The sequence below is a fragment of the Dermacentor variabilis genome, chromosome 1, assembly GCF_050947875.1.
Source record: "Dermacentor variabilis isolate Ectoservices chromosome 1, ASM5094787v1, whole genome shotgun sequence".
NCBI classification, from domain to species: Eukaryota; Metazoa; Arthropoda; class Arachnida; order Ixodida; family Ixodidae; genus Dermacentor; species Dermacentor variabilis.
Genome location: NC_134568.1, coordinates 165693741 through 165706668, shown reverse-complemented (window position 1 = coordinate 165706668; position 12928 = coordinate 165693741). Strand labels below are relative to the sequence as shown.

Here is a 12928-nt window from a genome sequence, read left to right as displayed (position 1 = left end):
AAAACCACTTTCTGATTATGAGGCACGCCGTAGTGGAGGAGTCCGGAAATTTCGACCACCTGCGGTTCTTCAACGTGCGCCTAAATCTAAGCACGAGGGTGTTTTCGCATTTCGCCCCCATCGAAATGCGGCCGCTGTGGCCGGGATTCGATCCCACGACCTCGTGCTCAGCAGCTCCACACCATAGCCATTGAGCAACCACGGCGGGTCTCGTGCTTAGTAGCCCAACACCATAGCCACTAAGCAACCATGGCGGGTTCTTGCATGTATTTGAGCGTTCACTAAAGGCGTGTAGTCAATGGAGCGCCTAGGTACTGTAATTGCTGCCTAGCCTTAGCTATGTAACTATCTTGTTCAGTACATGAGCCAGAATGTGAACGGTGTGGCCACATTGCTCCCCTGGTTGAGCATGTAGTACTATATTTAATGTGAGGTCCTTTCAGGCAAAAAAATTTAAGGTTTCGCCATAGCAGCAAGGCACACACCCCATGCTTTTCATCATCTTCCTCTGCAGTGATGGTTCACTGCCACCAGGCAGCACAGCGCAATAATAAATTGCTGCACTAAGGACACAGGATGTCCCACTGCTTGGCGCACCAGTATAATATAACTGCGTAACCTGCCAACATTCATTTATCATGCTATAGCGTTGCTAATTTACACCCGTAAAATTAGGATTAAATAAGAAGGACTGAGGTGTTCCAAGAAAGTTTTCTTGTGGAACACTCTCTTTCAAAAAAGGGCGTTTCAAGGGTGTTTACAGAATGAAAAAACCGAAACACCCCTATTACATCCATAAGGGTGTGCAAATTTTAAGAGTGCAGTCGTAGCTGCCTGTTCTTGGTGACGGCTCCCACGCAGGCGGCGTTGCAGCACCACGTAATCCGCTTCCACCACCGCAGGCAACGTTTAACAAATATTGCGGGTTATTGGCTACAGAAATCCGCGCGTAGGAGTTATCTATTTGAATGAGATGTACGGAAGGTCTCTTTAATTTTATAATCATTGATGATTAAATTTCAAACAAATTTCGGGCCTCCGACACACGTTGCGTTGGATTTGCATTTGATATGGACCACAACGTCACACACCACCTCACGAGAACCGTTGCGGAACTTACCTTAGCAGCTTCATTTTACAGGAGAACAGCAGACGCTATGCTAACATATGATATTTGAAGGACAAGGTTGCAGATACGAATGCGCCGACAGACCGAATCGCTACCTTATCATTCTCTTGTCATGCCAACTCCACACGTGCAGATGTAAAGGTCATTATGATTGATATAAACCTTCTATGTCTCTTTGCATCATAGGTTGAAATTCAAGGCTCGACAAAGAACATGCTTGTCCCTTCCTGGCAGTTCAATGTAATGAAAATACGCTGGATAATATGTAAGTTTTCAAGAGCCACTGGCAGGTAACATGCCAGGAAGCGTCATTATAATCTGCTTTTGCTACTTGAGTGCTTACTCTAGGGTGATGATGGTGAAAAAAAGAACGAAAAAGAGAAAACGTTCCCGGGTAATTGTATGGAAGGCATGCAGTTAAAGTGAATTTCTCTCTATATATCATTTAATCTTTCAGCATCTTCCCTCCTTTCTGCATAAAAATAAATATATTTTACAAGTTAGCTGTTAAGAAATGTGTTGTGAAGGGTAGTTGGAAAACTCGTGCTGCTAAGTTAAAAAAACAGAAATCTTCTAAATTTTTGTTCATCTGGATTGAATAAACTGCAGATTCTGATACCCAAACTAGAAATACGATGTTGTTTTGATTTTCGCATTTTTCGTATTGAGTAAAAAATGGTAACGTTTGCGCCGTCACATGAGTACTCACCCAATTACAAAGCGAGAAAAATATAGAATAAAAAAAAGCGCAAATTTGATAACTCCCTGTTTAGTAACCCGAGTGCTATAATGTTCGCTTTGTTAGAACAAACAGTACCTGACGCCCATTTAAAAAAGTAAAGGCCACTCATGTGAACATATCTTTTACCCAACCATCGCCATACAAGCGGGACCGAGTTTTTTGGTGACTGTGCTAGCAACCGCTGCGGTCTGCGCTTCTCACGAAGACTACATTGAACTTGGAGAAAGCAAGTCTGGGGATGTTGAAATAATCAGAGCCATCGACTACGACACTGAAATTGCAAAGGTGAGTTCAAAACCAATGCTGACTACAAACAAGACGCTTCCAGGCTACGCCTCTGAAGAAAAAAAATAGGCGAATGTGGGCCCCCGTATCCACAAAGTAGTGTGGACGCAAGGGAATTTAGTAAGAGCAGGCACTGACCAACCATATGAGAGAACATTATGTTAGTGAAGGCAACCGACCAATCGCAAACCGTTCTTATACGGGACACAAGGCATAAAACAACGTGTTTTCTTGGTTGAATTCCAATGGGGTCCAGGCGGAGGGGGATACACTTGCATTATTTATGCAACTATGCGTCATAGCGAGTCTTCTAACGAAGACGAGGTGCTCTTCCGCTTTTTACTGCAAATATAAAACATTCCTTCGAAAGTGAGAACGTTGCAATTTCTGCGGATCTCAATGTGCCATCCCACTTTGTTAAATAGCTGTCCAGGATTATATACGTATGTCCACTACTCGGGAAGTGATTATGTTTACTCGATAAATTTATTAGACGTTGGTGCTTATGTATATGGGGCCGAATTCACTAAGCATTTATTTCGTAAGTACAGTTTGCCGTTGACCGCCCAGCGGCTGTAATAATATGTCCTAATGAAAATTGGCTTACGCCTGCTTTTCCGAGCAATTCTAGCGCAAAAACCCTTTTGTGAATATGGGTCCTGATCAGCAAACATTTGTAAAACGTTGGGAAAAGATGTAACTATATTTTTATCCCTTTCTTTTTGATGGCATTATCTGCAGCGCTTCCTGGTATATCTAAGGTACCATAGAAGGGCAGTACACCCAGTTCCTTGTACGGCCAACAACGTCAATCTAAATGTCTCCAATAAAGATATTAATAATATAATAAAAGAACGTTTTCTACGAAAGTTTCCATTGGCACGAGCAATCTGCTAGTGATGAATTCAGTGAAATAAACGACAACAAATTAGGCCATTTGAGAAATAAAAATAATTGTTATAATTTTGATGTCCCAAGCACATTCCAGAAAGTAAATTGCGGATATATACTTCTGCTTGTACTGTATTTATGACACTTTGTGCGGAAGCCTTCCACACTAACAGCAGCATCAGAACATGTCAGCCGTTGAAACAAAATGGGAGGGGCACGCTGCACATTCGCGACACGACGCGCTATCGCTTATCAAGAGACAATTATTTCTGTCTTCTAAAAATGTACAGGATTGTTCGTTCACTCCTAGGGCAAACATGGAGTTAGTGTTCGAGCGCTTTAGAAGCTTAAATTTAGACTAAATGGCCTTAAGAGTGACCTTGATTATATCTGCGCAGGGGGTCACAAGGTATTCCTCGCACAAAGTTGGAAAAAAAATTGGAATTGTGAGACTCAATTACAATGAGGTGCTTTCCCCAAGAGTGGACGCCCCTGTACGATCTCTTTGCGTCTGCACAACACGGCCGCATTTTAACGTAAAAGCACGAGCATTCCTACTTTCGCATATGTTGATCAGGCAAAACCACACATACGGACGGGAAAGACAAAATGCCATGTTCTTACTAACTTTCTCAGTACTTTCGCGCTATAAACCTGCTAAGATATCCCACCCAACCACGCTGAATCTCTAGCCTGAGCATTCGCACGTTCTAGCACTGTCAAAGACAGGACAAGGCTTGGTGCATCCCCTTGGCATCATGCCGAAATGAGTGATGAAACAAGCCCGCTTCTCGATTCACTTATAACGTCGGTTCATTTCCTTCAATCCCATTCGACCGACATCTGGAATCTGGGATGATAAATGAAACACTCGTATGGTTTATGCTGCGTTTACTTATGATCTCTGGAAATACCGCTCTTTGTTGAGAGACACGTATAGCTTGTAGTATCCACGAGCGGCCTTTTCTCATATGGTGAAGTGTTAGTATCCGAACCAATAAGCATGTCAGCAAGAAATGCCCGAGACATCGCACCTTTGCATTGCCTTTCAGCAGCAACGAAAGAAGATAGAGTTGCTGCACGAGAGCGTCTGTTACAACGGCGTGGGATGCTTCTCGAGGTGGGACCGCATGACTCACCCAATAGCACTGCCCCAAAATCCACGAGACGTGGGCACGCAGTTCCACGTGTACAGCCGGCAAAACGACGACATTCCGACAGTATTTACGGAACTGGGGCCTAGGTCCATCGCTTCCTATGCGCATTTATTACGGGAACCCAGGAAGCTGGTGGTCCTCCTGCACGGATTCACGCAGTCCGTCGCTTCTCCGTGGCTCCATCACACCAAAACGTCTCTGCTCAAGAAGGTACAGATTTGCACTTTTTGAGGGAATTTTAATTCTTTTTCGCTGCAGCTTGGCTGCTAAACCAGGAGACCAATCGAGTCAGTATTACGTCTCCGATTTGGTGGGGGGTATGCTGCACCAGTAATAGAGCACCACTTCACGAGTGACTGGTGCTTTGTTCAAGCAGTATGGTGAAACACTGTTGCAGAACTTTCTTGAAGGGCCCCGCACCAGGTCCCATAGCAAATTTTGGTTATACGCTGGAAGTTGTCACGTGTCCTCTAGGGAGCGTTCTGCCACAAAAATTTTTCAAATCGGCTCATTAATAGCCGAGATATAGATATTTCAGCGCTGCGAACCCATGATTTCAGCAGGCGGGTTCCACTGCCAAGCAAGACGCTCTGTCCACTCGTCCCATTTAGCCTTCGCAAGCGAAATTCCTTCCCTGCGTTCTCCCATACCAGACCTCGAGGATCGCGTGACGCATACGTCATAGGCCCCGCCTTAATTTTTTTTCCTGACTTTGTTTTCCCGTTGACCGCGCCGCGCGCGAGCTGTTGTCTCGTTCGCGCAGCGCATGATTTTGCACGCTGTGCACAAGGAAACATGACTAGCGGATAATTCAGTGCTACACGAATACTGAGGCAGAACAAGCGGATCGCAGAGCGTGATCACGCGCTGAAACACGGTAGAAAATGGCACAGTTACGGTACCTGCGCACGTGACCGCACAACCGTGGGACAAGCAGACGAAGCGGAAGTACATCTCTCTTGCTTCGGTGCGAAGTAAAACAAAAAAACCCGGTGACATTCCGTTTGTGTGTTTTATTATTTCTCTAAACTTCAATTCGTGAATTCAAGCAACAGATGGCACAGATAACAGATGTTGTCTTGAATAATTCCCGAAATCACGTGTCACCACGAGCGATGTCACACTGCGGGCACGATTACGTATGCGCAGGAGCACGACTACGTCACAGTCCCTCTCCGGGTGGATTCGCGGCGAGTGAAGAGGGAAACGACGTTCGGATTGAAATTTCAAGCCTTTCCGCTGCGCGTAGCGATGTAAAATTTCGCAAACACGACCATTGGCGCGCATTGTATGTTCTGCGCTTGTCAGTTCAAGATGGCCAGACCTGGTGAGGGGACCCTTTGAAGCAAACCTAGATTCCTTTTTTTTCTTCTTGTTTACCTGCTCATGTGTCGACTATCAAAGGATATTGTTTCCATATGCCTTGTTGCTTCTCCCGTGACTGAGGTTCTCGGCTGCGTCAACGCGACACGCAGGAGGATGCCATTGTGATACTGGTGGACTGGGCCAACGGCTGCCGCTCCCCCAACTATTTCGCGGCCGCAGGCAACAGCGCTCTCATCGGGCGCCAGGTGTCGCTAGCGCTGCAATCATTGGTACGCCTCTTTCCTGACGCTGTGGATCCGGCCAACATCCACGTAGTCGGCTTCAGCCTGGGCGGCCAAGCGTCCGGCTTCTGCGGCCGCCATTTTCTCAACTCGACAGGACGCAGCTTGGGCAGGATCACTGGTGTGGCCATATATCATCCGTTGCGCTAGAAAAGCCGTCTTGGGCTCCCGCAAAATGTAGGGCCGGTATAGTGTAAAGATTCCTATATGGCTAGATTATAATCCCTTCCTATCATTCAAAGATCTCAACCGGCCAGTCCTGGTTATATAACGCAGGCGAAGTGCCACTCGGACCACTGATGAAGCAGGAAAAGGAATTGCACTGGAACAGCATTAAATTATGGGGTTTTACGTGCCAAAACCACTTTCTGATTATGAGGCACGCCGTAGAGGGGGACTCCGGAAATTTCGATCACCTGAGGTTCTTTAACGTGCACCTAAATCTAAGTACATGGGTGTTTTCGCCCCCATCGAAATGCGGCCGCCGTGGCCGGGATTCGATCCCGCGACCTCGTGCTCAGCAGCCCAACACCATAGCCACTGAGCAACCACGGCGGGTCTGGAACAGCATCTTCGCATTAACGCGGCGCAGTGCCCGAAAATAGCACCGGAATTAAATTATGGGGTTTTATGCGCCAAAACCACTTTCTGATTATGAGGCATGCCGTAGGGGGGGACTCCGGAAATTTCGACCACCTGGGGTTGTTTAACGTGCACCTAAATCTAAATACACGGGCGTTTCCGCCCCCCACCATCGGAACGCGGCCGCCGTGGCCGGGAATCGATCCGCGACCTCGTGCTCAGCAGCCCAACAGCATAGCCACTGAGCAACCCTGGCTGGTGAAAACAGCATTAAGGAAGACATACGTACACAACATAACAATGAATGGCAACGGAATGGTTTATTTGAAGGGCGACGGTTTTTTTTTTTTCGTGCATTAAATTAGGAATTGTAAGCAAGTTCATCCGAGCCTTTTTACCAGCCATTACGAAGCTGCGCATAAAAATTCGATTTCTTTGTCAGGGAGACTTATCAAGAGGCTGCTGACACAATCGGCCTTTCGGCGTTCAATTTCGTAATCGTCTGTTTCTCATGTTAGCTTGTCTGGGTGCTTGCACCGTAACGTCAATTCAAAGAAGGTGTGGAAGGCAGAGTACCGAATTCCCATTGGCGGTGATGAAGGGTAAGATTACCGGGCACAGCAGTGTTTCCAGCATTTTAGCTATGTTCTCTTAATCTGTCACTTACACGTCAACTGGAATGCACGGTCCGTATATCTTTTCACAGGATAATGGCAGCAAGTAGAGAGCCTGTTGCGTGCATGCCATTGCCTTCGGCACCTAATCTTCCGTTGTAATCTTCCGGCGTTGGTTCGGTGTTTCTGAGTTTATCTTGGAGAAGATAAGCAATTTGCGCAAAATTGCTTCGCAGAAAAAATGCATTGTCTAATGGTTGTTGCTCAAGCATTAAAAAAAGATAAAGGCAAAAGAAATAAAGGTACAGGGAAAAGACGACTGTATGCGTATTGCACAATCACGCACACAAGCTATCCAGGAAATATACTATAAGGTTGGGAAATTCACTGCTAACAAAAATAATTCTGCCAGCAGCCTTCTCGGTGGGCCTCTAAAGATATTCTGAATTCGTTTGCGCAGCTGAGTAATGGGTGAAAAGGTAAGGCTCTTGTGCTTCGACTACAGCACGTAGTTGCTATTCAGCGCTGTGTGTGCTTGTAGGTGTCTCCCTTTGTTGTGTCTAAAAAAATTAGATGATAATTAGAGCAATAACATTGTTCTTATCTGTGGCTTTCAGTTTCGTTGGTGCGTAAGAGATAGACACACAGAGCGTAGCGACCCTTCTGCATATAATAAATAATTACATTATGAGGTTTAACGCGCCAAAACCACGATCTGATTATGAGGCACGCCGTAGTGGGGGATTGGATTGGACAAACTTTAATCAAAGTCCTGCAGGACGCACGTCAGCGCGCAGTACACGGGTGTTTTCGCATTTCGCTCCTATCAAAATGCTGGCGCAAGTTTTGCATATATACTCGTCTTAGATACCCTTCCCGCTTTATTTTAAATGCACTTGCAGCTCCTACCAAAAAGACGCGCTGCGTAAATATTTACTGTAACTTTCAGTTCATGATTTCAGTTACTATACATACATACATACATACATACATACATACATACATACATACATACATACATACATACATACATACATACATACATACATACATACATACATACATACTCTAAAAATAATTTATAACTTGAGAAATCAGCGGGTCTTGTTTGTTCGTTCGTTTGTCCCGCTTTGGTTCAGGTACCGCACGAGGCTACGTTAGAAAAGAAAAAAAGATAGCCGAGCAGGGTACCTTGGATAGAATAAGCGGGGAGATGGTTTAAGCCTGGCGTCCTAACTACCCCGCCGCGGCCACTTTGCGCAAGCGAAGAGATAATATCTGAATTGTTTATTCGTCGTTCCACATCGTAAGATATTTAAAATGAACAAAATAAATACTCTCGTGAAATTAGTTTTCTGTATATTTGTGTGAAGCGAAAAGTTTGTAAGGGATACAGTGAATTATTTTGCTGGGCTATAGCGAATAATTACATAATATATAATGTAGATTTGAAAGTTTATTCGACAAACGAAGGGAAAAGCGTGCCTAGAAAGGTCGCTTCATAGAATATTTGGCATAGTCGCGAGGTTCGAAAAGTCACGTACGTCAAGCACCCTGTGCCGAGAGAATTTCTGAAGCATTCAGTTGAGTGCTGTTAGGGTGTACTTATATTCCAGGAGTTTTAAAGATTGCGGATGTGCTTGTTAGAGTAGTCCAGGAGATTCCAGGAGTTCTTCAAGTGACACAGGAGCTTTCTCCGTATTTTAAGCATCGGTGGTCCTCAAGATCCCATGCTAGTCACTTCGAAGGCTCATAAAGCGAGAGAGAAAGAAATGGGGTGGGAAAGACAGGGAAATTAAATAAAAGAGCGTCTGGTTTGCTACCCTGCACTAGGGGAAGGGTAAGGGGAGAAGAAAGACGCAAAGAATAGCGAAGCGATCAAGCAAAGGCGCGAAAAAAAAAATACAGGAGGGGGCAAACGTCTGTGAGAAGTACAGGGTGTTTCAACAAAGTCAGGGTAAACCTTAAAAAATCCAAGTTGAAGTTACGTGAATAGACTCATTTAGTATTGTTCGCTGTCCTAAACAACTCAAAGTATTCTTCACTGTGATCTTAAGTAATTAATTGTAATTAATTAAGGAAACTTTAAAGTATCAATTTAAATGCAGGATATTTAAGGTAAAAGTTGTACAGCCTACTGAAAAATGTCCAACAACACTTTTCCGTGGCGATAGCTGCCGCGGCTCTAATTTTTTCCGGGCTGTAAAGAAAGCACGCAAGAGTTGAAAAAGTACCGCGCGAATACGCACTTATGCATGCAACATCAGTGCCCTCAAAGACTTTGAGCAACTGAAGTAGAATACAATGGTCTTGGCTTCCACTTTTGCCTAGATATCTTGTCGGTTCAAGCGATGGAATATGCGATAAATAACGCATGGTATTTCTTGAAGCTCTGCCAGTGTTTTTGCTGCTGACAGGGTAAAGGGCGAGGAAGGCGGGGAGCAGGGTGAGGAAGTCACACTCCTCATCAACGATGCATCGCCATCGTGGATGATGGGTGTGACCATCACCTATAATTTTAGCGGCCTATACATGCCTTCAGTCTGCGTGCAGCGTCGATTTACTTCGACGGTAGAATGTTTGAGTATACACTAATGTCGCTGTACGCAAGCACGTAGTCACGCAATATTTTTTTTCAAATATCGCGCGCTTTGGTTGCAGGCCGGAAAAATTAAAACCACTGCAGTTATCTGCACAGAAAGAAAATATTTGGATGTTTTTCAATAGGCTCTACAACTTCTACACAAGCTTTTGCATTTGAATGAATGCTTCAAAAGTTGGTTAAATGATTATTTTTTATTAATTACCTAAGCTCATAGTAAAATATACTTTTAGTTGGTCAAGAGGACTGCGAGGAATGTCAACTTGGTTGAATTCTCGTAGCTCACACGATAATTTTTTGACGCTTGGCCCGGCTGAGCTGAAACACCCTGTATAGTCTCTCTAATAGGCCCTGAAGTTATTACGGAGGTTCAGAACTGCAGTTCGCAGTAATCGAGTCCAGGGAATCGAAGTGTCAATGAAGCCTATGGCTAATTTAAGGTCACATGTGCAATTATATGTGGCCCGTCAGTATTTAAGGTTTCTTAAATGCGGTTTTAACGATAGCACTATTTACGTACGGCCGACCAATAGTATGTTGAAACGCGACAAAGGACAATATCGATCCAGGAGACAGCAGGAGACAAGTACTATCTCCTTTTGAACGACCACAAAAGGTTACTTAAGTTGCGCAAGTGCGTCGTTCTTCGGAACGAGCTGATAGAAACCGTAGCTGCATTCTAAGGCGCAGCTTACCCTAACAAAAGAGGTCATCCGTTTTATTCATAAAGGCGTTTTTAAGCACAAATATCATAAATAGAGGCCCTATCGTAAGATAAAGGCACAGATAGGCATTAGCAGATTTCTTATTAACACTTGATAAGTTCATATATCAAGAGGCGGATGTTCATAAAATGAAAGAGATAAAAAAATTGCTTCTAATTATAATTAAGTAGCTCCGGAGCTCTTATGAAACATATAAATACAATAATGTGACAACTTAGCCTCTTCATCAAACTGGCACAGCGCAGTCTCACTCCATGGTGTGTGTGTCAAACAAATTAATTATTAGCACTTTCCCAGCTGTATTGGAATGGCGTTGCCCGTCAAACAAATCCAACGTATTTCATCAAGAGGAATTTGATCGACCAGAGGGGTGAGACTGACACCGTAGCAGTCTACTTCAAATGCGCTCTAATTTCATTAGCTGAACGACAAACATTGTACGAGGGCTAACAGTCCGTGTCTTTACTGCGCAGCCCTGGATCCAGCGGGTCCGCTCTTCGAGGAGAGCGATGTTCACGTGAGCAAGGCGGATGCGATTTTCGTGGACATTATCCACACCAGTTACGGCTGGAACGTGCTCAAGGGGGACCTTGGCATGCAAGCTGCCGCCGGCCACGTGGACTTTTATCCCAATTTCCAGGAGAGGCAACCTGGTTGCGACACTTTTAGTGCGTATACAGAGATCTAGCGACAGCGTGCGCGCAAGAGCGGTTCTCTTATCGCTTATCATTTCTTCCGGTCAGATCAGTGAGGTCACACGCAAGGCGATGAGTGGCGCAACAACGTTACCGCTATGTTTGAGTCTTTTGAAGTAACTCTCTTCGCCTCAGCTTTTCGGCGGGGTACTCTTTAAATGTGCACTTGCAAAGAGACGAGTGACCTGTTCTCGTAGAAGCGATAGGAATTCTAGATGTCGCTGTATTTATTGTTGCTGTCTAAGCGATGAACGTCTGAAAAGATAAGCTGCTGCAAAGCCGGCACGCAATTCGCATTATTTTCGTACTTTTTCCTGGTGCTCACATGCTGTGTGGAAATGTTTGCGCTCCCCTGAGCAAAAGTATATGGACCAGGGATTTCCTGATAAGGCCGATTTTTTTCTTCTTCTCCGCATATGAATGTAACTTGAAATTCAGTACTGCAGTCCAAGTTTGTCATTGAGAAATTTCGAATGCATTCATCAACTTCAGTTACTGCGCCTGGATTACGAATAAATAGTATTTTTTTTTCTATGAGCCAGCAGTCCGTATATTTTTGCTCATGGGTTACCAGTTGTTCGAACCGCGTTTTACTGAATGTCCAGCTGCAGTAAAACGGCAATGCGCACTCTCATTTCGCTCCAGGTCTTTCCTGTCGCCACAGGAGGGCGCACAAATACTTCGTCGAGTCCATTTTGTCCGATTCGTGCAAGTTCGTGTCCACTGCATGTCGACCGGGCGTTACCGACCCGAAATGTGACCAGCTTCCTAGCGGCGAAATGGGCTACGACAGCGAGAAGGCACCCGGACGTGGCGAACAATTCCTGAGAACAAACAACGAACCACCCTTTTGTCTGCCAGTCGAGTCGGGCAGTGCAATGTCCAGATACACCGAACATCAGCCTGAATAATACAATAATAAAGGAATGTGGAGGGCTTAGCAACAATTTCGTGATTGCAGTTCACAAATTACATGGAGCAGTTACGGAATCATGGTAGTACCTGCGGGGTTCGTTGGACGAATCACGTGTGCGTATTGCACTCGCAACCATTTTGCGAGATGACGGAGAATGGAACAGGGAGAAATTCAATGAGAACTCGCGAGGCAGACGCGACGTAGCGCTCGATCTAGGACGTCTGCCAAGCAGCCGGCTACGAACACGGAAACCATTATTTTGCTAGTGGCACGGCGCAACTCACAGTCTCCGAGTCGGCTATGACGTAGTCAGCGTAAGAAAGGACAGGCCCCATGCTGGAGTTGCTGTAGGGGGTTTGGAATTTCAATGCTGCAAGAAAAACAAAGCAAACAAACTATGCCATTATTTTGATAACTTTTCTAACTCCCCATATAGTACACTCTTAAATCCCCATATAGTACACTCTTAAAGGTCACCGCGTTGCCTATTAAATATATATCGTCACTCTTGTATGTTTTTGAAGCTGCGACCACAGCGAAAAAATTCGGTGCAGTCGCAAGCGTTCAAGTGTGAATTGTGTCCAGTGCTGTCACGTGTCCTGGTAAAAATGCAATGTTAGTATATATTTGTGACACGTAAGCTCGACTGCAACTCGCAAGGGCTCATAGAACAAAATCACAATTGTTTTTTTGTTCATAATATCTGTTTCCTATTGGACAGCCGCCTTCTCTAATGATCTGCAATAGAGTGTAAAACTGGGTGAGTTGGCCGATCTTCATAGTAAAGGCAGCGCAAAAATAACGGCAGCAAAAGACAGAATTACACAGGACAGGCGATGTGATATAATGATATGCCCATTGGGCCTATAATGATATGCCCAATGTCACGAATGGTTGGCAAGGTAAATATACGTACCTGGTAGCGAAGCTTCTATACAGTAGAAGCCCATACGTTCCAAACATGGCGGTTCATGGGCAGTTCA

General features: G+C 44.9%; 1 protein-coding gene across 1 annotated transcript; it reads left to right on the top strand.

Moving 5' to 3' along the window:
• The first annotated feature begins 4063 nt into the window (after positions 1-4063).
• Positions 4064-11955, top strand: LOC142589710 (pancreatic triacylglycerol lipase-like). Its single transcript, XM_075701300.1, has 4 exons — positions 4064-4414; positions 5680-5932; positions 10808-10979; positions 11694-11955. The coding sequence occupies exons 1-4, from the start codon at positions 4064-4066 to the stop codon at positions 11938-11940; spliced, it is 1023 nt and encodes a 340-aa protein (XP_075557415.1). The 3' UTR covers positions 11941-11955.
• Positions 11956-12928: the final 973 nt, after the last annotated feature.

What these genes read in the sequence shown, in the direction of transcription:
- LOC142589710 (XM_075701300.1), top strand. Translation starts at nt 4,064, where the DNA reads ATGCCCGAGACATCGCACCTTTGCATTGCCTTTCAGCAGCAACGAAAG. An exon ending in CAGCTTGGGCAGGATCACTG is followed by an intron (nt 5,933 to 10,807) that starts GTGTGGCCATAT and finishes TTTACTGCGCAG; the next exon opens with CCCTGGATCCAGCGGGTCCG. An exon ending in TATCCCAATTTCCAGGAGAG is followed by an intron (nt 10,980 to 11,693) that starts GCAACCTGGTTG and finishes CTGTCGCCACAG; the next exon opens with GAGGGCGCACAAATACTTCG.